This window comes from Oncorhynchus mykiss, chromosome 30, assembly GCF_013265735.2.
Source record: "Oncorhynchus mykiss isolate Arlee chromosome 30, USDA_OmykA_1.1, whole genome shotgun sequence".
Lineage (NCBI taxonomy): Eukaryota > Metazoa > Chordata > Actinopteri > Salmoniformes > Salmonidae > Oncorhynchus > Oncorhynchus mykiss.
The window spans coordinates 10,012,263-10,039,461 of record NC_050570.1 but is presented as its reverse complement, the minus strand read 5'-3'; the positions used below and the strand labels follow the sequence as shown (position 1 = coordinate 10,039,461).

Here is a 27,199-nt window from a genome sequence, read left to right as displayed (position 1 = left end):
TAAGGACAACAAAGTCAAGGTAATGGAGTGGCCATTACAAAGCCCTGACCTCAATCCTATAGAAAATGTGTGGGCAGAACTGAAAAAGCGTGTGCGAGCAAGGAGGCCTACAAACCTGACTCAGTTACACCAGCTCTGTCAGGAGGAATGGGCCAAAATTCACCCAACTTATTGTGGGAAGCTTGTGGACGGCTACCCGAAATGTTTGACCCAAGTTAAACAATTGAAAGGCAATGCTACCAAATACTAATTGAGTATATGTAAACTTCTGACCCACAGGGAATGTGATGAAAGAAATGAAAGATGAAATACAAATTCTCTACTATTATTCTGACATTTCACATTGTTGAAATTGATTGCAATCTGAGAAAACAAAGCGTGTGTGTGACACAGTCTCAAAATGGTACTAACACAGGTCTGTCTCAGACAGTGCCAATCAATAGATATTCACATTCACTGACACACGTCGGCCATCTTAGGTGAGAGCACACACCATGCTGTTTTGCCATACAATAATGGTCTACATTTGGGTCGAGTTAAAACATTGTTACACAAAACATTTGAAGGTCACTCTACTAAAGACATGGACTAATGACTCATTACTTAATAACTGTATTTCATTCATAAATGCACTTTTACAACCCCCATAATGTAACATTTGTTTTTCAAATCAATTGTTGAGATAGAATAAAAGTGTACCAGAACACACTTCAGTAGTTGAACTAAAGGCAAACAAGCCACATACCATACTGTAGCAAAAAGATGACACAAATGCATTAAAAAACAAACTAAAAGTCAATTTAACAGAGATACAAAGTGCCTTAAGAGCATATTAGCTTTGGAATGAGACACTTATGGCTCATCCATCGATTGATCTATTAATTCACAGGAAGACATCAGCCGGGAGGGGGGGGGGGGGGGGGCTTCCTCCGGTCACTTCTCACAGTACATACAAGAGCAGATACTTATCCACTATTGTTCAGTGAAAAATTATATTCCTGGCAGCTGATACAATGTGGTCTTTAGGAGTTCCCATGCTGGGGCACAGTGGGAAAGTTGATATCAAAACACATAATAGGACTTGAATCACACATCCAGTGCCCCAAGCAGTGTACCTTGCTCCAATGCCTGTCCACTAATTACTGTAAACAAAATGTCAGCATTCTCCAAGAGCCAACACAAATGGGTGGTGTCTCGTCACCTCCGCCTGGTGCAGGTACTCATCCATGTTGGTCCCAACCTGTTAAGATAAATCATTTGATTGTAGAATATGAGGACTTATGCAAAGCCTGGAGGCACACTGACAATGCCATCACATACAATTTATTTTGTATATTTTATAGCCATTTACATGAATCAACACCCAATCCCTGTTTGATGCTTACATCTTCCATTTATTTGGGGCTGGGGCTCATAGGTTCATTTACACAACACTAACCACGTTTCCATCCAACCATTTCATGTGGATGAATTACCTGACGCATGAAATCACGACCAGGCTGATGGTAACACTAAATGCCGGTACAATTTTATAAATGCTTACAATTTGTTCGATCGGCATGGTGGGATCTTTTTGTGGAGGTGGAGAAATGTGAGGTGGAAACTCCTTTGTGCAAATATTTATATAATAACCATCATATCGAAGTAAACTTGGGAGTCATGTGATCACATGTTGTGTGGTCTTCCCACTACGACTCGGGAAAGCGTGCAGTTTATTAGACTACAGATTAAATCAATTATGATGAACTTCAAGGTGATGAGCTTGATGCTCCTTTCCAATAAATTATTCTGGTGACATTATGATTGATGCTTGGCTGCAGTTTGACAAATATTGTTCTTATCCATAATAATCTCATAATGTAGGTAGCCTACCTGCACTGTATCTGCTAGTGTCACGTTCGTCGTATAGAGGAGACCAAGGCACAGCGTGGTAAGCGTACATAACTCTTTAATGAAAGAGAGAACACTGAACAAAACTATACAAAATTAACCGTGAAGCTATATGGCTAGTGCAGAACGGGAAACTAAACACAGAATAACAACCCACAAAATACCCAAGGAATATGGCTACCTAAATATGGTCCCCAATTAGAGACAACGATAAACAGCTGCCTCTGATTGAGAACCAATCTAGGCAACCATAGACATATAAACACCTAGACTAGATAAACCCCTAGACATACAAAACCCAGAGACAATACAAAAACTAAACAAACCACCCGTGTCACACCCTGACCTAACCAAAATAATAAAGAAAACAAAGATAAGGTCAGGGTGTAACAGCTAGCTATTGGCTAGAGTGCATGTGACAAGACCAGAGTGGGCACATTTTCTATATAATGCAAGTTATGACAAAACCATCAGCAGAATTGAAAATGCGATTGAAACCCATTTTCTTATTTGGCACATGGGAATTTCACTGCAAAAGTTATGTTTATGTGCACTACGTCATCACGCACAGCCTTTAATCCGCAAAAAGTCAGTTTGTTGGAAACATCTCTGGCGGGAAAATGCTCATAGTGTTAAGCAGATTTTTTAATATTCACATGAAAATATGTTGTTGGAAACCTACCTAATGTCTTGGAGTGTGCAGTTACGTGTAACAGATTTTGGAATGCTGTTCCCTTCATTCAAGGTTTACAAAATGCCATCATCTAATTTCCCCATCAATCTCCCAATGCCAATCCACTGTAAATGTACAGGCTGCAAGTCAATGAAGGACTTTCTGGTCTCATTGAAGCTGGGACGGAATGTCTACCTGCCTATCCTGTGTTGGGAGGCCCATTGGTAGAAATGTTAAAAAGATGTCACCTTGTGTATCTGGAGAGAAGAATAACTTGATTGTTTCAGGTTAAAACTGAATGAGTATCTGAGGTACCACCAGCAGGGTCATTTCTAACTTTACCTGCACTTCCAAGAGAAGACCTTGCAAGGCCTGCAAAACAAAGTTTGTCCTTGAAGACCAAGTTTCCCAGAGCAGTCCGGGTTTAAAATGTAGAAGTCCTGAACAATCCATAGTAAAGCAGACAATTACTTTCTTTGTAATATTTTGCTTGTACAAACAAAAGCATACATTGACATAAAATGACAACATTTACATACATATCCACAAAAATGTATTCCACTTGCTAAGATCCACATCTTCCCCCCGTATCCACAGCCAATGCTGTTTCTAAGCATTGTGAGACTGCCGCAAATGACTTAAGATTCTGTTATGTTGTATCCAGACAAACATCTTTTCCATTGCAGTTAATCATTAATCTGGCTAACAGTTTAACACCTAACTCTCAAAGCCTTTCTGCCCTCAATCTGGAACGGCTCTTCGATGTTGTCAGCACAATGTGTTGCTAATGAAGTGGGCTATGCTTTAACTGGTTGGCTCTCCTCGGTGTCTTTCACACTCGAACACCTACAGCGCCGCCCCTTTCTATTACAATGGTTGGATTTTCAAATCCAAACAATGTCTCAAAAACATTTGTGAGAACCAATCAAACCCTGTCGCAACAATTTTATTAGCGAATATTGCATTCACAATCAGCCTCCTTTCCAGACCAGTGTGGTCACAGCTCTCCCTGCACTGTGAGTCACGTGGGTCCTGTCAGCCAGGCTAGGAAATCACAGAAAATCTAATACATTTGAAATCTAATGTTTTATAAAAAATAAATACATTTACCCACCATGACTGAAGTATCCCGCAGACATAGATACTCTTGGACTATCGACTGTCTTGGCCCCATTCTGTCTGGACCACTGAGCCCTCTGGATCACAGTCTCCTTCATGTGCCTGGCAAGACCCGGCTACTGCTCAAGCTTTGTCGTGTCGCTTGGTGTGTCCACAGTCCTATGGAGGGCTTAAAATTAACATCTGCCACCCACCAAATGCGGTAAGATTCTGGCATTGGCGGGTAAGATGTCTATTTTTTTTACCAGCCACAGCTTTGCTGCCCAGGGAGCAGTTGTTAGGGGTTAACTGCCTTGCTCAAAGGCAGAATGGCAGATTCCACCTTGATGGCTCAGGGATTCGAACCAGCAACCTATCAGTTACTGGTCCAACGCTCTTAACTGCTAGGGGGGATATTAAGGGATAGCTTTACCCACATTTCTAAAATAAATACTTTGATGTAAGGGTTGATAAACCAGGTCAAATGGTTGAACAAAGGCAAGGAACTGAGGAATGTGGCAGGGTCTACATTCAATAACGGATTACAAAAAGAAAACCAGCCCCGTCGCGGACCAGGATATCTTGCTCCCAGACAGACTAAATAACTTCTTTGCTCGCTTTGAGGACAATACAGTGCCACTGACACGGCCCGCTACCAAAACCTGCGGACTCTCCTTCACCGCAGCCGACGTGAGTAAAACATTTAAACATGTTAACCCTCGCAAGGCTGCAGGCCCAGATGGCATCCCTAGCCTCGTCCTCGGAGCATGCGCAGACCAGCTGCCCGGCGTGTTTACGGACATATTCAAATCAATCCCTATCCCAGTCTGCTGTTCCCACATGCTTCAAGAGGACCACCATTGTTCCTGTTCCCAAGATAGCTAAGGTAACGGAGCTAAACGACTACCGCCCCGTAGCACTCACCGAATCAGCGTATACATCAATGTTGTTGTTCGACGCTATGCGGAACATATCCCAGTCCACGTGACCAAAGCAATCTTGAAGCGTGGAATCAGATTGGTCGGACCAGCGTTGAACAGACCTGAACATGGGTGCTTCCTGCTTTAGTTTCTGCTGGGAGCAACAAAATGGAGTCATGGTCAGATTTTCCAAAAGGAGGGCGGGGGAGGGCCTTATATGCATTGCGGAAGTTAGAGTAGCAATGATCCAGACTTTTGCCAGCCCGGGTCGCGCATTCGATATGCTGATAAAATTTAGGGAGCCTTGTTTTCAGATTAGCCTTGTTAAAATCCCCAGCTACAAAAAATGCAGCCTCAGGATATGGTTTCCAGTTTACATAGAGTCCAATGAAGTTCATTCAGGGCCATCGAGGTGTCTGCTTGGGGGGAATATACACGACTGTGATTATGATTAAGAGAATTCTCTTGGTAGATAATGCGGTCGGCATTTGATTGTGATGAATTCTAAGTCAGGTGAAGAAAAGGACTTGAGTTCCTGTATGTTGTTAGGATCACGCCACGTCTCGTTAATCATAAGGCATACACCCCCGCCCTTCTTCTTACCAGAGATATGCTGGTTTGTCGGCACGATGCTTGAAGAAACCAGGTGGCTGTACCGACTCCGATAGCATCTCGAGTGAGCCATGTTTCTGTGAAACAAAGAATATTACAGTCTCTGATGTCTCTCTGTAAGGCAACCCTTGCTCGAATTTCATCTACCTGGTTGTCAAGAGACTGGACATTGGCGAGTAGTATGCGCGGGAGCGTTGCGCGATGTGCCCGTCTACGGAGCCTGACCAGAAGACCTCTCCGTCTGCCCCTTCTGCGGCACCATTGGGGTCGCCGGCCCCGATCCAATCCATTGTCCTGGGTGGTGGGCCAAACAGAAGATCCGCTTCGGGAAAGTCGTATTCCTGGTCGTAATGTTGGTAAGTTGATGTTGCTCTTATATCCAATAGTTCCTCCCGACTGTATGTAATAAAACCTAAGATTTCCTGGGGTAACAATGTAAGAAATAACACATAAAAAAAATACAAAAATACTGCATAGTTTCCTAAGAACGCGAAGCGAGGCTGCGATCTGTCGGCGCCGGACCCACTTTGTCATTGGATTCCCATCTCCTTTCTATAATATCTCTGGCCACATCACCATGCAATGCACCCTGGACTAAAGAGGCAGACAAATAGGAAAAATGTGCTAGACCCTACGAAAAGGGTCTAGTATGATCAATGGATCATTCGAGAGAAGACCGAGTTATGCCATCAACCAGTATGGAAATCTTACATGTACGATAGATGTTTTTCAATCTAAATGTCTAAATGTCATATTCCTATTAACTTATACGTTTTATCATCAGATGGGCCCCAGCCATCAATTTGTAAGTCTCTGCTCTTTCTTTGCTTTGATCTGCGGTTGTTTTAGTTGTGTTAGTTTTCTAGCTAGTCTCCAGTTGACAAACAACAATCTTTGATAACTGGTTAGATGGCGTTCTGTATTTCCAAGGCTTTGGTTTAGTTTAAAGTAGCTGTAAGCTAGGTGTTGATAGCAACTGGCTGACTCATGCAGTGCTAACATAACGTTAGCAGGCTGGTAGGGCTACCGTTAGTTGGCTAGCAACCTTGCAAGTTGATTTGTAACCAATTCATAAAAGTATTTGCTTGTAAGTTGGCTGAAAATGTTAGGGGCAACTTCACCTTACACCGTAACCCAGCATTTACTGTACATCATGTACAGAGTGACTGGCATGACATAACAGCCAGCAGAGGGGGCCCGAGTAACACAAAGGCGTTGCTTCACTTTCAATCCAACAAGTGAAGCGATAAAGAAGTACATAGCAGTAATGTCCCCTAGGTCTTTGCTAATGGCTAATAAAGAGCCAGAACGTAAGAGTTTTTATTTAAAACAATTGGCGAGATGGTGTTGTTTTCTAGAGATAACGTTTAGCATCAAACTATGTGTTAGTAAGTTAGTAATGTGGTACGCACTGTATATATGTATTGTGATGCACAAGACAGGAAAAGGTTCCTTCAGGGCTGCTTGGAGATTTCACTGTTACGTAAGTTGCAAGTGCATGCATTATTCACACTACATTTACATAAGAGACAATAGGGAAATTTGTCCCGAAAGTGTGTGCGCGAGCATGTTTGTATGGCTGTTAAATTCTCTGAAATGCTTTACCTTCCGAGCATCTCGAAATAAATACTGCCAACGGTTTTGTTGATGCGAAGTTGTGGAGGTGGGCAAATGCCCCCAGACATCACTGTCTCCTACCAAGATGGGGGGGAATAAAGGATTAAACAATAGAGAATCCATGTATACCAAACGGGTCAGTCTGTCTCCATCACATTATTTATTCTGCTCGTCTCTTTCTCGCATGCTCACATTTTCTTCCATTTTTTGGTCACACACACACACACACACACACACACACACACACACACACACACTATTTGGATCCTGTCTCTAAGGGAGGTCCATGTTGAAGCTTGTCCAAGCAATGGCAGACTGAAGTTTCATTAAACAAACAGTGGCTGGATTAGTAGCGGATTAGTTCTGGATTACTTTAGCAGGTAACAAGCTTCCCCTGAGAGCGTCGGGCTGTATCACCGCCTGGTATGGAAACTGCACCGTCTGCAACAGCAGGGCTTTCTAGAGGGTGGTGCGCCCAAAGCATCAAAGCACACTGCCTGCCCTCCAGGACATCTACAGCACGCGGTATCACAGGAAGGCCTAAAATATCATCAAGGATCTCAGCCACCTGAGCCGTGGCTTATTCACCCCGCTAGCATCTAGAAGGAAGAGTACAGGTCCATCAAAGCTGGGGCCGAGAGACTGAAACGGCTTCCATCTCTAGGCCATCAGACTATTAAAAAGTCCTCCCAGCCAAACCCTCCCCTAACCCGGACGACGTTGGGCCAATTGAGCACCGCTCTATGGGAATCTCGTGACGGCCGGTTGTGACACAGCCTGGGATCAAACCCCAGGTTGTAGTGACGCCGCAACACTGCGATGCAGTTCCTTAGACCGCTGCAGTACTCGGGAGGCTCTGTTAACATACCGTTTTACCCACTTTATATGTATATAACATATTCTAGTCATTGCTCATCCTATATACACTACCGTTCAAAAGTTTGGGGTCACTTAGAAATGTCCTTGTTTGTGAAAAGCTAATTTTTTGTCCATTAAAATATTTAATTGATCAGAAATACAGTGTAGATATTGTTAATCTTGTAAATGACTATTGAAGCTGGAAACGACTGATTTTATGGAAAATCTACATATGCGTACAGAGGCCGTTGTGTTAGCTAATCCAAGTTTATCATTTTAAAGGGCTAATTGATCATTATAAACCGTTTTGCAATTGTTAGCACAGCTGAAAACTGTTGTTCTGAATAAAGAAGCAATAAAACTAGCCTTCTTTAGACTAGATGAGTATCTGGAGCATCAGCATTTTTGTGGGTTCGATTAGACTCAAAATGGCCAGAAACAAAGAACTTTCTTCTGAAACTTGTCACTCTATTCTTGTTCTGAGAAAAGAAGGCTATTCCATGCAAGAAATTGGCAAGAAACTAAAGATCTCGTGCAACGCTGTGTACTACTCCCTTCACAGAACAGCGCAAACTGGTTCTAACCAGAATAGAAAGAGGAGCGGGAGGCCTCGGTGCACAAATGAGCAAGAGGACAAGTACATTAGAGTGTCAAGTTTGAAAAACAGTCACCTCACAAGTCCTCAACTGGCAGCTTCATTAAATAGTACCCGCAAAACACCAGTCTCAACATCAACAGTGAGGAGGCGACTCCGGGATGCTGGCCTTCTAGGCAGAGTTGCAAAGAAAAAGCCATATCTCAGACTGGCCAATAAAAATAAAAGATTAAAATGGGCAAAAGAACAAACACTGGACAGAGGAAGATTGGAAAAAAGTGTTATAGACAGACAAATCTAAGTTTGAGGTGTTCTGATCACAAAGAAGAACATTCGTAAGGAAGGCTATCACTCCATTTTGCAATGCCAAAGGTCTGCAAGGCTGTAATTGCTGCAAATGGAGGATTATTTGACAAAATAAAAGTTTGAAGGACACAATTATTATTTCAATTAAGAAATCATTATTTATAACCTTGTAAATATCTTGACTATATTTCCTATTAATTTTTGCAACTAATTTCATCTATGTTTTCATGGAAAACAAGGACATTTCTAAGTGACCTCAGACTAAGAGAACGGTAGTGTAACTATTGTGGTTAAAAGTCTCCAACTTCAGCGATTTTTGCAATTCGTTCCAGTCACAGGCAGCAGAGAACTGGAACGAAAGGCGGCCAAATGAGGTGTTGGCTTTAGGGATGATCAGTGAGATACACCTGCTGGAGCGCGTGCTACGGGTGGGTGTTGCCATCGTGACCAGTGAACTGAGATAAGGCGGAGCTTTACTTAGCATGGACTTGTAGATGACCTGGAGCCAGTGGGTCTGGCGACGAATATGTAGCGAGGGCCAGCCGACTAGAGCATACAGGTCGCAGTGGTGGGTGGTATAAGGTGCTTTAGTAACAAAACGGATGGCACTGTGATAAACTGCATCCAGTTTGCTGAGTAGAGTGTTGGAAGCTATTTTGTAGATGACATCGCCGAAGTCGAGGATCGGTAGGATAGTCAGTTTTACTAGGGTAAGTTTGGCGGCGTGAGTGAAGGAGGCTTTGTTGCGGAATAGAAAGCCGACTCTAGATTTGATTTTCGATTGGAGATGTTTGATATGAGTCTGGAAGGAGAGTTTACAGTCTAGCCAGACACCTAGGTACTTATAGATGTCCACATATTCTAGGTCGGAACCATCCAGGGTGGTGATGCTAGTCGGGCGTGCGGGTGCAGGCAGCAAACGGTTGAAAAGCATGCATTTGGTTTTACTAGCGTTTAAGAGCAGTTGGAGGCCACGGAAGGAGTGTTGTATGGCATTGAAGCTCGTTTGGAGGTTAGATAGCACAGTGTCCAAGGACGGGCCGGAAGTATACAGAATGGTGTCATCTGCGTAGAGGAGGATCAGGGAATCGCCCGCAGCAAGAGCAACATCATTGATATATACAGAGAAAAGAGTCGGCCCGAGAATTGAACCCTGTGGCACCCCCATAGAGACTGCCAGAGGACTGGACAGCATGCCCTCCGATTTGACACACTGAACTCTGTCTGCAAAGTAGTTGGTGAACCAGGCAAGGCAGTCATCAGAAAAACTGAGGCTACTGAGTCTGATATACTGATGCTTAGCTTGTTTGCTTGCCTGTTTGTATTCGGTCATGTTTCCGGTCGCCTTGCCCTGATTAAAAGCAGTGGTTCGCGCTTTCAGTTTTGCGCGAATGCTGCCATCAATCCACGGTTTCTGGTTGGGGAATGTTTTAGTCACCATGGGTACAACATCACCGATGCACTTGCTAATAAACTCGCTCACCGAATCAGCATATACATCAATGTTGTTGTCTGAGGCTATCCGGAACATATCCCAGTCCACAAGATCAAAGCAATCTTGAAGTGTGGAATCAGATTGGTCGGACCAGTGTTGAACAGACCTGAGCATTTCCTGTTTTAGTTTCTGTCTATAGGCTGGGAGCAACAAAATGGAGTCATGGTCAGATTTGCCGAAAGGAGGGCGAGGGAGGGCTTTGCATACGTCGCAGGAAGTTAGAGTAGCAATGATCCAGACTTTTGCCAGCCCGGGTCGCGCATTCGATATGCTGATAAAATTTAGGGAGCCTTGTTTTCAGATTAGCCTTGTTAAAATCCCCAGCTACAATAAATGCAGCCTCAGGATGTGGTTTCCAGTTTACATAGAGTCCAATGAAGTTCTTTCAGGGCCATCGAGGTGTCTGCTTGAGGGGGTATATACACGGCTGTGATTATAATCAAAGAGAATTCTCTTGGTAGATAATGCGGTCGGCATTTGATTGTAAGGAATTCTAGGTCAGGTGAACAAAATAACTGAGTTCCTGTATGTTGTCATGATCACACCACGACTCGTTAATCATAAGGCATACCCCCCCTTCCCTTCTTACCAGAGAGATATTTGTTTCTGTCGGCGCGATGCAGGAAGAAACCAGGTGGCTGTACCAACTCCGACAGCGTGTCTCGAGTGAGCCATGTTTCTGTGAAACAAAGAACGTTAGGTCTGCCTCCTTCTGCGGCGCCATTGATTTGGGTCACCTACTGGGATTCGATCCATTGTCCTGGGTGGTGGTCCAAATAGAGGATCCGCTTCGGGAAAATTGTATTCCTGGTCGTAATGTTGGTAAGTTGACGTTGCTCTTATATCCAATAATTCTTTCCGGCTGTATGTATTAAGACTTAAGATTTCCGGGGGTAACAGTGCATGAAAAAATACAATAAAAAAACAAAAATACTGCATAGTTTCCTAAGAACGCAAACACTTTTGGGTGTCAGGGAAAATGTATTGAGTAGAAAGTACATTATTTTCTTTAGGAATGTAGTGGAGTAAAAGTAGTTAAAAATATAAATAGTAAAGTACAGATACCCCATGACTTAAGTGCTTTACACCACTGCCAGCCTGCTAACGTTACTGCATGAGTCAGCCAGTTGCTAGCAACACGTAGCTTGCAGCTACATTAAAGTAAACCAAGGTTTTTCAAATACATAATCTAAGCGGTTATCAAAATAATGTTACCAATATATGCCAACTATCACAGTGGACATTGCTAAGTAGTAAGTCAGAGAACACAAAACTAGCCTAGCACAGACAGGAACCCATAGAACACAATAAAAAGCCAGCGGATAAAAAATAGAGAGAGCAGAGTCTTGCCGATTGACGGCCGAGTTAGCTACCAAAGAAGAGCCAAGAAAAGGCATTTCAGAGTGAGAGGCTGTTTCACCAGCCTAGGGAGAGTCCGCTAATCCAATAGCGATATACTGAGGTAAATCCAATGTAGATAGATTCCAGAGGCGGCATTGGGCAAAGGAGACGAGTGGAAGAATCAACAATAAGACTGCGATCGGAGTAAGGCTCCAGCAGATAGAAATTATCACAATACCAGTGAGTCAGCTACTGTAGCACACTAGTACTAAGCCAAGTTTGATAACCTCTGGTAACCTACTTTGCGGAGAACTGGTCAAAAAAGTTGACCAAACAAATTGGAGAATGGAAGATACAAAGAAGACACAAGGTACTAAACAATTAGAGCAGGAATGATTTTCCACTTTCCTTTTGAGCCAGAGGCAAGCCTGCTGGTGATGCAGGAGAGGTCAGAGCTGCCTAGACTGGAGCAGCCGAGCAGAATCACACTGCCCCACATGTGGGGAATCTGATTGGTTGTATACGTCACACCTCACGATTGAAGGATTGTAGCTCACCACTGCCAACACTCGTATGCATGGGCAGTGGCTAACATTAGTCAGCTCGAGCTAGCTAACGCAGAGTAAATTCTCCATATGACATTGAGAAATAGTGCATTGTGGGTAGTTTAGAAGATATCCAGAAGTTAATTGATATAAAATAAAAATCATGTTTGTAGTTATAGGTAATCAGAATGTGACAACTCAGTTAAAGTCTTTGACCACAGTGTGCTACTTTGGTGAGTAAAAACTCATGCTTCATATCCTTTAAATTTTCCTGAATGCACTGGATTGAAGTGTTGGGGAAGCTACTCTGAAAATATAGTTTACCAATTACTACTATACACTACATGTTAAGCTAAACTAAAGCTACCCTTCAGAAAAATATAGTTTACTTAACTACTTTTTCAAAGTAACTTTAGATAACTACTTTGTGATACATACATTATAATTTCTGCATCTGAAACATCACACTACACATTGCAAGAACAGGTCACTCTGGAGTCAGATGTTAACAGAATGTGTAATTTAGCCTAATAAACACAAAAAGTATGTTGTTTCAAGGGAGAATGAGGCAATTGCTTACTTTTTTTTTGCAAAAACAGTAGTGTGTAGTTTGAGTAGTTAGCTACACCACTTCATAGCAAAAAAAGTTATTACATTCTGAAAAGACCTCTCCATCACGGTCTCCCCCTCCCAGAGTGCAAAGAATCCTTGCTTGACCCTGGACAACATCCTGTCGTTCTCTGCAAACATCAAAACAGTGACTCGTTCCTGCAGGTTCATGCTCTACAACAAACTTTTCTCACACAGGAAGCTGCGCAGGCCCTAATCCAGGCACTCGTCATATTCCGTCTGGACTACCGCAACTCTGTTGGCTGGGTTCCGTGCTTCTGCCATCGAACCCCTGCAACTTATCCACAACACCGCAGCCCATCTGGTGTTCAACCTTCCCAAGTTCTCCCATGTCTCCCCGCTCCTCCGTACACTCAATTGGTTTCTAGTCGAAGCTCACATCCACTACAAGACCATAGTGCTTGCCTACGGAGCCTAAAGAGAACTGCCCCTCCCTACCTTCAGGTTATACTGAAATTTACACCCGAACCAGAGCACTTCATTCCACCACCTCTGGTCTCTTGACTGCAAAATGTAATTCAATTACTAGTTGAACTACATGTAGTTCACTACTCCCCAACACTGCTGGTTTGGAAAGTTGCCTCACAAGACTTGTATCATACTTTCCCTACTGATTTGATCAGATTTTATTGGGCATCATATCATGTAGCAGGCGATAACTATGCAAATCATTAGTGCTCTATTGATAAATACTTGCCTGACAAATGTACAGTACTTCCATATACTTTAAGTGATAGACCTCTGGCCCAACCAATCGACTGACTGTTTCAAACAAAGGACTGCACGCCAACTGCCCCATCTAAATCGATAAACAAGTTCCAGACAGACATGGTAAAAGACAGTACAATGAGTGATTAGAAGGTACAAGGGCGCACTCTATCTACTGTGACCGGTCCATTTGATGAAGCCCACAAATGGACTTGGCTTTAAATTGTCTTGGATGTGTGATGTTCTGGAGGCACAGCCTCACTCTACAAGTGCTGCTTTTAGTCTAATTAAATGACTATTTTCACCCTCTCTCTCTCACACACACACACACACACACACACACACACACACACACACACACACACACACACACACACACACACACTTTCTTTCTAATTGATGGACACCCTGTAATGGAATCCAGGCAGAAGCCAGACAATACTCACCTGTCTTTTGTTACAAAGCTTGAAGGGATTTACAAGAATCAATAATGTCCTGGAATACCATTCCTAAGGAGCTAAACGATAGATTGCTCTGTTTCTTAGCAATCCTAGCTTATCCCTACCACAGGGATTTTTATCTATGATCCCTCACCTGAATCCCTGATCTGGTTGTGCTCTCTTGCCAACTCCTATGGCATGACAATAACAACTGGGACTCATCACATGTTGTATTTTATACTGTAAAAATGCATACTGTACAATAAATATTGTATTTTATACTGTAAAAATACATGCTGCACATACTGTATTTTCCCCCTCTTTTAGGATTTATTTCTAAGGATATCTACAAAAACCTTGTCCCTAGAGTTGCACTAGTTTACAAATCACTCCTTCATGATATTTGTCTGTTCAGTAAGGGGGTAAACAAAGCTCTTAGTTAATCTTGTTTCCTGATCATGTTCCTTGTCAGGTGGCATGTGTGTTTACCCTCAGAGAAACCTTTGCCTTCACGATGTTGTCTTTCAGCACCTGACCTCTCCCAGAATGAGAGATCCCGAGGCAACACTAATACTGCTGCTGCTCTACCTCGGAACAGCAGGGACTCACCTTGAAATACCATGGAATTTCAGCAGTAGGCTATTGGAATGGAACCGGATAATATGCAACAAACTTTGTATTCACCTCAGAGTTGTTCGTTTTCCAAAGATAAGGCGTCAAACTAGACTGGATGGAACAACTCCAAAGTAGTACGAGACATTATATACAATGTGTCCTGCAAACACCATCATGCCAAACTGAACCATCTGCATTTGTGGTGCACTTTAACTGCATGCTAATTTCCCAATCAGAAATTGCTGCATGTTGCATCAAAATAGGCCATGGACTAAAAAAGTCATGAGTTTAGCCAAATGCTTTATTGTCCCAGATGATAGGATGTGGCGACGAGGGTAAATACGAACCGCTCTTTACCTGAATTCGGCGTGTGTGACTCATGTGACTTTGAGGGTTAGAGCCGTCACTGTTGAGCTAAGTGTTCTAATGTGCACTGTACGGTGTCATGGATGAGAGGATCCTCTGTCCCTTAGTTGAGCCACAACAACAACGATGTAGAACACACACTTTATAAGACTATGCGTTCTGCAGCTCCCATAACCCTTCTCTGCCCTTGATCCCATCTTGCCGTGTCAGGCGTTTCTTTTGTTGTTGTTGTTGTTGTTGAGGTGCCTGTGTGAACACTGCAACCCAATAGGGGAGAGGAAATCAAAGCCACTGAATGTCTTCACTCACTCACACAAACCACAACATAAGGCCTTTAATTCACCTGGTGGCTTTATGTTCTGTAAATGGCCAATGATGAAATAAACCCCTTTTTCATGGTATCCAATTGTCTTGTCTCATCGCTACAACTCCCGTACGGGCTCGGGAGAGACGAAGGTTGAAAGTGGTTAGCGCGCACAGGAGTCGCTGGTGCGCAATGAGACAAGGATATCCCTACCGGCCAAACCCTCCCTAACCCGGACGACGCTAGGCCAATTGTGCGTCGCCCCACGGACCTCCCGGTCGCGGCCGGTTACGAGCCTGGGAGCGAACCCAGAGTCTCTGGTGGTACAGCTGGCGCTGCAGTACAGCGCCCTTAACCACTGCGCCACCCGGCAAGAATTTGTTCTTAATGGACTTGTCTAGTTAAATACTTGATTTTTGAAATGTCACATACAGTACTATTAAACTTTTTTGCATACTCAAACAGCCGACTATTTAGGATGCCAGTATGGGTATTCAGACACAACCACTCTGAAAGTTCATGCACAGAGGAGCTGGTGGGTGTCTAGTGTGTAACCAACGACCCAGGGCTTTAAAAAGGTCTCATTCCATTTTTCCAAAGATCCTCTCAAGAGACTCCGAAATATCTTTGTGCAGCTCTTCATGTTGCAGTGCGAGCTATGCAGTTGGCTAATTCAGTACCCTTTCATTGTGCTTGAGATGTGTGAAAACTAATAGTAACCAGTGTGCCATTGGATGATAATAAAATTGAGGAGCATGGCACATTCTCACTAAAACATTCCCCATTGTGTGTAAAATGTGAGAGAGTGTGCTATGGACACTACTTAAATGTGAACATAAGCACACATTTAAAAAAGGGGGACTGTGCAGAAATCACTGCCATTTCTTGGTTACAAAAATTCTAATAGTTGGTCTAATTTCAGTTTGTATTGTGTGGAGAATTATTGTACCATCTAAAACGATGTGAAATACTATATATTTACCATATTGCTGTGCGATATGGCCAAAATATCATATCCTATTTTGAAATTTTTATAATATTTTTTTTTTAATAAATGAGGACGTTATGGATGGTATTTTTTTTAATCATAAAATACCAGAATTTGCTTTTTGAGTAGTGCGTGACGCTAAGGTGGCAACACATACAGTTGAAGTCAGAAGTTTACATACACTTAGGTTGGAGTCATTAAAACTCATTTTTCAACCACTCCACAAATTTCTTGTTAACAAACTATAGTTTTGGCAAGTCGGTTAGGACATCTACTTTGTGCATTAACACTGAGTGGCTGCTGCCAACACACTGACACTGACTCAACTCCAGCCACTTTAATAATGGGAATTGATGGGAAATGATGTAAATATATCACTAGCCACTTTAAACAATGCTACCTTATATAAATGTTACTTACCCCACATTATTCATCTCATATGCATACGTATATACTGTACTCTATATCATCGACGGTATCCTTATGTAATACATGTATCACTAGCCACTTTATACTATACTATGCCACTTTGTTTACATACTCATTTCATTTGTACATACTGTACTCGATACCATCTACTGTATCTTGCCTATGCTGCTCTGTACCATCACTCATTCATATATCCTTATGTACATATTCTTTATCCCCTTACACTGTGTACAAGACAGTAGTTTTGGAATTGTTAGTTAGATTACTTGTTATTACTGCATTGTCGGAACTAGAAGCACAAGCATTTCGCTACACTCGCATTAACATCTGCTAACCATGTGTATGTGACAAATAAAATTTGATTTGATGATTTGATTTGCATGACAAGTAATTTTTCCAACAATTGTTTACAGACGGATTATTTGACTGTATCACAATTCTAATGGGTCAGAAGTTCACAAACTAAATTGACTGTGCCTTTAAACAGCTTTGAAATTCCAGAAAATTATGTCATGGCTTTAGAAGCTTCTGATAGGGTAATTGACATCATTTGAGTCAATTGGAGATGTACCTGTGGATGTATTTCAAGGTCTACCTTCAAACTCTGTGCCTATTTGCTTGACATGATGGCCAAGACCTCAGAAATAAAATTGTAGACCTCCACAAATCTGGTTCATCCTTGGGAGAAATTTCCAAACACCTGAAGGTACCACGTTCATCTGTACAAACAATAGTACGCAAGTATAAACACCATGGGACCATGCAGCCGTTATACCACTCAGGAAGGAGACGCGTTCTGTTTCCTAGAGATGAACGTACTTTGGTGCCAAAGTGTTGATAAGTGTTTCCTAGGGGACCCTATAATCTTTGGTGACATTGAATGTTCTTAGCTACTTCATGTAGCTAACATTCTTGCTTTGCGTATTCCTCTGATTTAGAATATATTGTTGCACAAACATGCTGATTTCAGTCTACACCATCACTGGTATTATCAGGCTGTATCGCTAATTAGGTTTGCTCTGACTCAGTACATTTATTAGCTAGTTAGCGATTAGGATTAGCGGCTAACAAGATTTGGGCCCAACTTGCTAAAAAAAAGAAACTTTCTGTTTGTGGATGTAAGAAACACAAACTGAGTGTAATTATAGAACGTTTGTGAATTTATATTGAGAAGCAAAGTGTCATCAACATTGTTGCATTCATCATGCAGGCTGAACGCAAGTGTCTTGTATTTGAGGGGATGGGGCTAGATGGAAAGCGGCATGGAGAGAGAGAGAGATGACTCAAGTAGCAAAGTAACTATAACATGGACGTTAAACACAGCATATCACATTTAATAAACCAAACTTTCAAATACTGTTATAGAAGGTAAAGTAAAAACCCAAACTGGTCAATGCATCAATACCAGATTACGGTATACCGCCCAGCAATAGTTGAGCAGCTTATTGATTGTGGCCTGTGGAATGTTGTCTCACTTGTCTTCAATGGCTGTGCGAAGGTACTGAATATTGGTGGGAACTTGAACATGTCGATCCAGAGCATCCCAAACATGCTCAGTGGATGACATGTCTGGTGAGTATGCAGGCTATGGAGGAACTGGGACATTTTCAGCTTCCAGGAAATGTGTACAGATAGATCCATGCGACATGGAGCATGATCATGCTGAAACATGATGTGATGGCGGCGGATGAATGGCGCAACAATGGGCCTCAGGATCTCCTCACGGTATCCCTGTGCATTCATATTTCCATCGATAGAATGCAATTGTGTATGCAGCTTATGCCTGCCCATACCATAACCCCACCATGGAGCACTCTGTTCACAACATTGACATCAGCAAATCGCTTGCCCCTACACAACACTGTCTGACATCGGTCTGGTACAGTTGAAACCGGGATTCATCCATGAAGAGCACATTTCTCCAGCGTGCCAGTGGCCATCAAAGGTGAGCATTTTCCCACTTAATTTGGTTACAACGCTGAACTGCAGTCAGGTCAAGATCCTGTTGAGGACGACGAGCACACACAAGCTTCCCCGAGACGGTTTGAAAGTTTGTGCAAGAATTAGGTTGTGCAAATCCACAGTTTCTTCAGCTGTCCGGTGGCTGGTCTCAGATGATCCTACAGGGGAAGAAGCCAGATGTGGAGGTCCTGGGCTGTTACAAATGTTCTACGGTTGTTAAAGTACTGTCAAATTCTCTAAAGTGACTTTGGAGGCAGCTTATGGTAGAGAAATTAACATTCAGTTCTCTGGCAAGAGCTCTGATGAACATTCCTGCGGTTAGCATGCCAATTGCACACTCCCTCAAAACTTGACACATCTGTGACAACATTTTGTTGTCCACATTTTAGAGTGGCCTTTTATTGTACCCAGCATAAGGTGCATCATGTGTAATGATCATGCTGTTTAAATCATCTTCTTGAAATGACACACCTGTCAGGTGGATGGATTATTTTGGCAAAGGAGAAATTCTCACTAACAAGGATGTAAACAAATGTGTGCACAAAAGATGAGGCATTTCTTGGTTATTTTATTTCAGCTCATGAAACCAACACTTTCCATTTATATTTTTATTCAGTATACACAAGGCCTTCGGAAAGTATTCAGACCCCTTGACTTTTTCCACATTGTGAGGTTACAGCCTTATTATAAAATGTATTAAATAGTCCCCCCCCCTCAATCTACACACAATACCCCATAATGACAAAGCAAAAACAGGTTTTTAGAAATGTTTGCTAAAAATAAAACTGAAATATCATATTTACATGTATTCAGACCCTTTACTCAGTACTTTGAGCACCTTTGGCTTCGATTACAGCCTTGAGTCTTCTTGGATATGATGCTACAAGCTTGGCACACCTGTATTTGGGAAGTTTATCCTATTCTTCTCTGCAGATCCTCTCAAACACTGTCAGGTTGGATGAGGAGAGTGTTGTCTCACAGTTATTTTCAGGTATCTCCAGAGATGTAAGATTGGGTTCAGGTCCGGGCTCTGGCTGTGCCACTCAAGGACTTGTCCTGAAGCCACTCCTGCGTTGTCTTGGCTGTGTGCGTCGGGTCGTTGTCCTGATGGAAGGTGAACCTTCATCCCAGTCTGGGGTCCTGAGTGCTTTGCAGCAGGTTTTCATCAAGGATCGGTCTGTACTTTGCTCCGTTCATCTTTGCCTCGATCCTGACTAGCCTCCTAGTCTCTACTGCTGAAAAACATCCACACAGCATGATGCTGCCAGGTTCTCTAGACGTGATGCTTGGCATTCAGGCCAAAGAGTTCAATCTTGGTTTTATCCGACCAGAGAATCTTGTTTTTCATGATCTGAGAGTCCTTTAGGTGCCTTTTGGCAAACTCCAAGCGGGCTGTCACGTGTATTTTACTGAAGAGTGGCTTTTGTCTTGCCACTTAACCATAAAGGCCTGATTGGTATAGTGCTGCAGAGATGGTTGTCCTTCTGGAAGCTTCTCCCATCTCCACAGAGGAACTCTAGAGCTCTGTCAGAGTGACCATCAGGTTCTTGGTCACCTCATTATTCACAATTAATTCAGGATTATCCATAATCATGGTAGCATCCACATTCATGGTGAAATGTTTTGAAACATATATTATTTTTTCTATAAAAGTGACCACAAAGGGGTCATAGTAAATTGTGTAGAAATGTAGGAAATGAGCTTTATGTGCCCAAAGAAATTCTGAGGGAGAACCCTCAGACACCCACCTGGTTCTGTCTCCTCCACTTCTAAAACCAAAGTTGTGCCCCAGGTTTTTAGTGTGTAGGGTTAGATGGTAGGGTATTTGTTTTATTTTCAAGCAAAGTATACACCAGTCTAGGTGGCGGTAATGCAACATTTATTGGATGCCAACCTCCTTTAAATTGAATAGAGGAAGCAGCAGTAGTTAGTTGCTAGTTGGAAGCAAGGACAGAGGAGAGCATTTGGTTGAGTTAAATTTTTGTACTTTTAATCCTTGTTTTAGCCTCATTTTAACCGGTTGTATTTATTACATTTTTGTTTGGCACTGGTTCTGGCTTTGATGTCTAATTGCATAGATTCCAATGCACAGATTATTATGGGGACAATCGTAAATTAAGAAACGCATCTAAAAATACTTTGAGCAAATTCTGCCATGTCTAAATAATATTATGGAAGTAGACCCTAATACTAGCTGACAAAGGCCCTCACATCTCTCACTCGTCATATGCTGCATGTTTCCTGACATGGCTCAAAACATGTTTGTCTTTGTTTGTCTGTGTTCTGGTGGCTTTATGTTCTGTAAATGGCCAATTGAAGGTATGAAATAAACCCCTTTTTCATGGTATCCAATTGTCTTGTCTCATCGCTACAACTCCCGTACGGGCTCGGGAGAGACGAAGGTTGAAAGTGGTTAGCGCGCACTGCGCCTGGCCCGCCACAGGAGTCGCTGGTGCGCAATGAGACAAGGATATCCCTACCGGCCAAACCCTCCCTAACCCGGACGACGCTAGGCCAATTGTGCGTCGCCCCACGGACCTCCCGGTCGCGGCCGGTTACGAGCCTGGGAGCGAACCCAGAGTCTCTGGTGGTACAGCTGGCGCTGCAGTACAGCGCCCTTAACCACTGCGCCACCCGGGAGGCAAGAATTTGTTCTTAATGGACTTGTCTAGTTAAATACTTGATTTTTGAAATGTCACATACAGTACTATTAAACTTTTTTGCATACTCAAACAGCCGACTATTTAGGATGCCAGTATGGGTATTCAGACACAACCACTCTGAAAGTTCATGCACAGAGGAGCTGGTGGGTGTCTAGTGTGTAACCAACGACCCAGGGCTTTAAAAAGGTCTCATTCCATTTTTCCAAAGATCCTCTCAAGAGACTCCGAAATATCTTTGTGCAGCTCTTCATGTTGCAGTGCGAGCTATGCAGTTGGCTAATTCAGTACCCTTTCATTGTGCTTGAGATGTGTGAAAACTAATAGTAACCAGTGTGCCATTGGATGATAATAAAATTGAGGAGCATGGCACATTCTCACTAAAACATTCCCCATTGTGTGTAAAATGTGAGAGAGTGTGCTATGGACACTACTTAAATGTGAACATAAGCACACATTTAAAAAAGGGGGACTGTGCAGAAATCACTGCCATTTCTTGGTTACAAAAATTCTAATAGTTGGTCTAATTTCAGTTTGTATTGTGTGGAGAATTATTGTACCATCTAAAACGATGTGAAATACTATATATTTACCATATTGCTGTGCGATATGGCCAAAATATCATATCCTATTTTGAAATTTTTATAATATTTTTTTTTTAATAAATGAGGACGTTATGGATGGTATTTTTTTTAATCATAAAATACCAGAATTTGCTTTTTGAGTAGTGCGTGACGCTAAGGTGGCAACACATACAGTTGAAGTCAGAAGTTTACATACACTTAGGTTGGAGTCATTAAAACTCATTTTTCAACCACTCCACAAATTTCTTGTTAACAAACTATAGTTTTGGCAAGTCGGTTAGGACATCTACTTTGTGCATTAACACTGAGTGGCTGCTGCCAACACACTGACACTGACTCAACTCCAGCCACTTTAATAATGGGAATTGATGGGAAATGATGTAAATATATCACTAGCCACTTTAAACAATGCTACCTTATATAAATGTTACTTACCCCACATTATTCATCTCATATGCATACGTATATACTGTACTCTATATCATCGACGGTATCCTTATGTAATACATGTATCACTAGCCACTTTATACTATACTATGCCACTTTGTTTACATACTCATTTCATTTGTACATACTGTACTCGATACCATCTACTGTATCTTGCCTATGCTGCTCTGTACCATCACTCATTCATATATCCTTATGTACATATTCTTTATCCCCTTACACTGTGTACAAGACAGTAGTTTTGGAATTGTTAGTTAGATTACTTGTTATTACTGCATTGTCGGAACTAGAAGCACAAGCATTTCGCTACACTCGCATTAACATCTGCTAACCATGTGTATGTGACAAATAAAATTTGATTTGATGATTTGATTTGCATGACAAGTAATTTTTCCAACAATTGTTTACAGACGGATTATTTGACTGTATCACAATTCTAATGGGTCAGAAGTTCACAAACTAAATTGACTGTGCCTTTAAACAGCTTTGAAATTCCAGAAAATTATGTCATGGCTTTAGAAGCTTCTGATAGGGTAATTGACATCATTTGAGTCAATTGGAGATGTACCTGTGGATGTATTTCAAGGTCTACCTTCAAACTCTGTGCCTATTTGCTTGACATGATGGCCAAGACCTCAGAAATAAAATTGTAGACCTCCACAAATCTGGTTCATCCTTGGGAGAAATTTCCAAACACCTGAAGGTACCACGTTCATCTGTACAAACAATAGTACGCAAGTATAAACACCATGGGACCATGCAGCCGTTATACCACTCAGGAAGGAGACGCGTTCTGTTTCCTAGAGATGAACGTACTTTGGTGCCAAAGTGTTGATAAGTGTTTCCTAGGGGACCCTATAATCTTTGGTGACATTGAATGTTCTTAGCTACTTCATGTAGCTAACATTCTTGCTTTGCGTATTCCTCTGATTTAGAATATATTGTTGCACAAACATGCTGATTTCAGTCTACACCATCACTGGTATTATCAGGCTGTATCGCTAATTAGGTTTGCTCTGACTCAGTACATTTATTAGCTAGTTAGCGATTAGGATTAGCGGCTAACAAGATTTGGGCCCAACTTGCTAAAAAAAAGAAACTTTCTGTTTGTGGATGTAAGAAACACAAACTGAGTGTAATTATAGAACGTTTGTGAATTTATATTGAGAAGCAAAGTGTCATCAACATTGTTGCATTCATCATGCAGGCTGAACGCAAGTGTCTTGTATTTGAGGGGATGGGGCTAGATGGAAAGCGGCATGGAGAGAGAGAGAGATGACTCAAGTAGCAAAGTAACTATAACATGGACGTTAAACACAGCATATCACATTTAATAAACCAAACTTTCAAATACTGTTATAGAAGGTAAAGTAAAAACCCAAACTGGTCAATGCATCAATACCAGATTACGGTATACCGCCCAGCAATAGTTGAGCAGCTTATTGATTGTGGCCTGTGGAATGTTGTCTCACTTGTCTTCAATGGCTGTGCGAAGGTACTGAATATTGGTGGGAACTTGAACATGTCGATCCAGAGCATCCCAAACATGCTCAGTGGATGACATGTCTGGTGAGTATGCAGGCTATGGAGGAACTGGGACATTTTCAGCTTCCAGGAAATGTGTACAGATAGATCCATGCGACATGGAGCATGATCATGCTGAAACATGATGTGATGGCGGCGGATGAATGGCGCAACAATGGGCCTCAGGATCTCCTCACGGTATCCCTGTGCATTCATATTTCCATCGATAGAATGCAATTGTGTATGCAGCTTATGCCTGCCCATACCATAACCCCACCATGGAGCACTCTGTTCACAACATTGACATCAGCAAATCGCTTGCCCCTACACAACACTGTCTGACATCGGTCTGGTACAGTTGAAACCGGGATTCATCCATGAAGAGCACATTTCTCCAGCGTGCCAGTGGCCATCAAAGGTGAGCATTTTCCCACTTAATTTGGTTACAACGCTGAACTGCAGTCAGGTCAAGATCCTGTTGAGGACGACGAGCACACACAAGCTTCCCCGAGACGGTTTGAAAGTTTGTGCAAGAATTAGGTTGTGCAAATCCACAGTTTCTTCAGCTGTCCGGTGGCTGGTCTCAGATGATCCTACAGGGGAAGAAGCCAGATGTGGAGGTCCTGGGCTGTTACAAATGTTCTACGGTTGTTAAAGTACTGTCAAATTCTCTAAAGTGACTTTGGAGGCAGCTTATGGTAGAGAAATTAACATTCAGTTCTCTGGCAAGAGCTCTGATGAACATTCCTGCGGTTAGCATGCCAATTGCACACTCCCTCAAAACTTGACACATCTGTGACAACATTTTGTTGTCCACATTTTAGAGTGGCCTTTTATTGTACCCAGCATAAGGTGCATCATGTGTAATGATCATGCTGTTTAAATCATCTTCTTGAAATGACACACCTGTCAGGTGGATGGATTATTTTGGCAAAGGAGAAATTCTCACTAACAAGGATGTAAACAAATGTGTGCACAAAAGATGAGGCATTTCTTGGTTATTTTATTTCAGCTCATGAAACCAACACTTTCCATTTATATTTTTATTCAGTATACACAAGGCCTTCGGAAAGTATTCAGACCCCTTGACTTTTTCCACATTGTGAGGTTACAGCCTTATTATAAAATGTATTAAATAGCCCCCCCCCCTCAATCTACACACAATACCCCATAATGACAAAGCAAAAACAGGTTTTTAGAAATGTTTGCTAAAAATAAAACTGAAATATCATATTTACATGTATTCAGACCCTTTACTCAGTACTTTGAGCACCTTTGGCTTCGATTACAGCCTTGAGTCTTCTTGGATATGATGCTACAAGCTTGGCACACCTGTATTTGGGAAGTTTATCCTATTCTTCTCTGCAGATCCTCTCAAGCACTGTCAGGTTGGATGAGGAGAGTGTTGTCTCACAGTTATTTTCAGGTATCTCCAGAGATGTAAGATTGGGTTCAGGTCCGGGCTCTGGCTGTGCCACTCAAGGACTTGTCCTGAAGCCACTCCTGCGTTGTCTTGGCTGTGTGCGTCGGGTCGTTGTCCTGATGGAAGGTGAACCTTCATCCCAGTCTGGGGTCCTGAGTGCTTTGCAGCAGGTTTTCATCAAGGATCGGTCTGTACTTTGCTCCGTTCATCTTTGCCTCGATCCTGACTAGCCTCCTAGTCTCTACCGCTGAAAAACATCCACACAGCATGATGCTGCCAGGTTCTCTAGACGTGATGCTTGGCATTCAGGCCAAAGAGTTCAATCTTGGTTTTATCCGACCAGAGAATCTTGTTTTTCATGATCTGAGAGTCCTTTAGGTGCCTTTTGGCAAACTCCAAGCGGGCTGTCACGTGTCTTTTACTGAAGAGTGGCTTTTGTCTTGCCACTTAACCATAAAGGCCTGATTGGTATAGTGCTGCAGAGATGGTTGTCCTTCTGGAAGCTTCTCCCATCTCCACAGAGGAACTCTAGAGCTCTGTCAGAGTGACCATCAGGTTCTTGGTCACCTCATTATTCACAATTAATTCAGGATTATCCATAATCATGGTAGCATCCACATTCATGGTGAAATGTTTTGAAACATATATTATTTTTTCTATAAAAGTGACCACAAAGGGGTCATAGTAAATTGTGTAGAAATGTAGGAAATGAGCTTTATGTGCCCAAAGAAATTCTGAGGGAGAACCCTCAGACACCCACCTGGTTCTGTCTCCTCCACTTCTAAAACCAAAGTTGTGCCCCAGGTTTTTAGTGTGTAGGGTTAGATGGTAGGGTATTTGTTTTATTTTCAAGCAAAGTATACACCAGTCTAGGTGGCGGTAATGCAACATTTATTGGATGCCAACCTCCATTAAATTGAATAGAGGAAGCAGCAGTAGTTAGTTGCTAGTTGGAAGCAAGGACAGAGGAGAGCATTTGGTTGAGTTAAATTTTTGTACTTTTAATCCTTGTTTTAGCCTCATTTTAACCGGTTGTATTTATTACATTTTTGTTTGGCACTGGTTCTGGCTTTGATGTCTAATTGCATAGATTCCAATGCACAGATTATTATGGGGACAATCGTAAATTAAGAAACGCATCTAAAAATACTTTGAGCAAATTCTGCCATGTCTAAATAATATTATGGAAGTAGACCCTAATACTACAGTCGCAATTCCTGTTAAATCATTGACATATTTGCACTACACGTGTAGACCATACTTACAAAACCTTAGATTATGCAAAGCCGCTGTAACTTTGTTTCCAATTGAATAACTTTAATTCATGCATCATTCTATTTTATATCGGCGGAGGAAAGTACTCATTTATCCGTCAACTGACTGGCCGAAAGGCCTCCCCTTTAATAGTCTCTTCGCCCTAGCGGTAAACATTGGGCTCGATCTCCTTGGAGACTATGTAGTGGAGAGTGAACGAAATAGGACTTCAGAACGGGATCATGGCGGCGCCGTTTGGGCGCGACACCTTACCTGAGCAATGGTCTTTCGGTGTCTGCGGAGATGGCAGAGTGTTTTTCGTTCAGTGAGTCGGCGAAATACAAATGTGGTCGTTCTTTCTGCATCTTTAATGAGAGTTCGCTTGTCGAGTGTTTCTTGCCTCTAACAGGTGTTTTTGTCTTTCTGGCAGCGATGAAACGAGCACCACTACTTGGCTCCATCCGCGAACGGGCGAACCTGTCAATTCCGGACATATGATACGGTCAGGTATGCATGTATTCGTCTCTAATGCATTTGACCAGCAGACTATTGGTGCTGTTTACATTGCAGAATAAAACGGTTTGAATTTTGTGCGTTGTTGATATAGCCCAATGAAGCAGAAAACTTTCACAGAAGGCGCCTACTCTCCAAGGTAACGCACCTTATTTCTACTCGCCCATTGCAGATTTACCTCGAGGATGGGAAGAGGGTTTCACGGACGAAGGGGCCGGCTACTTCATAAAGTAAGTGAAAGCAATTGAAGTCGACTTTATTCTGTTGGGCGGTTGTCGTGATTCGCCGAGTGAGGGGCGAATTACCTGAGTGTAGCACTGCCGTTTAGGATACCTACTTATGTCTACCAATTCGTCAACATAGGAGACTTCTTAACTCTAGTAGTGTTTGTGAATTTAAAGG

General features: G+C 42.3%; 1 protein-coding gene and 1 long non-coding RNA gene across 6 annotated transcripts in view; one reads left to right on the top strand and one right to left on the bottom strand.

Annotated features, from left to right (window-relative positions):
* Positions 1-224: 224 nt before the first annotated feature.
* LOC118945823 lies at positions 225-27,199 on the bottom strand. The gene is made up of 3 exons (XR_005040983.1): positions 26,976-27,199; positions 26,558-26,761; positions 225-1,240 (listed from the first exon to the last, which is right to left on the bottom strand). It is a non-coding gene; the product is annotated as an uncharacterized LOC118945823 (long non-coding RNA).
* The window catches only part of LOC110521287 (pleckstrin homology domain-containing family A member 7), a 169,754-nt gene continuing 168,539 nt past the window's right edge, over positions 25,985-27,199 (top strand). For 2 of the 5 annotated variants that reach the window (XM_021598747.2, XM_021598745.2), the window contains exons 1-3: positions 25,987-26,609; positions 26,715-26,791; positions 26,970-27,027. In XM_021598747.2, coding sequence (XP_021454422.2) covers positions 26,527-26,609; positions 26,715-26,791; positions 26,970-27,027 — 218 coding nt within the window. In that variant the 5' untranslated portion in view covers positions 25,987-26,526. Of the gene's footprint in view, positions 26,610-26,714; positions 26,792-26,891; positions 27,028-27,199 lie in introns of all 5 variants that reach the window. The other 3 variants (XM_036969414.1, XM_021598743.2, XM_036969417.1) reach the window with 3 other exon arrangements.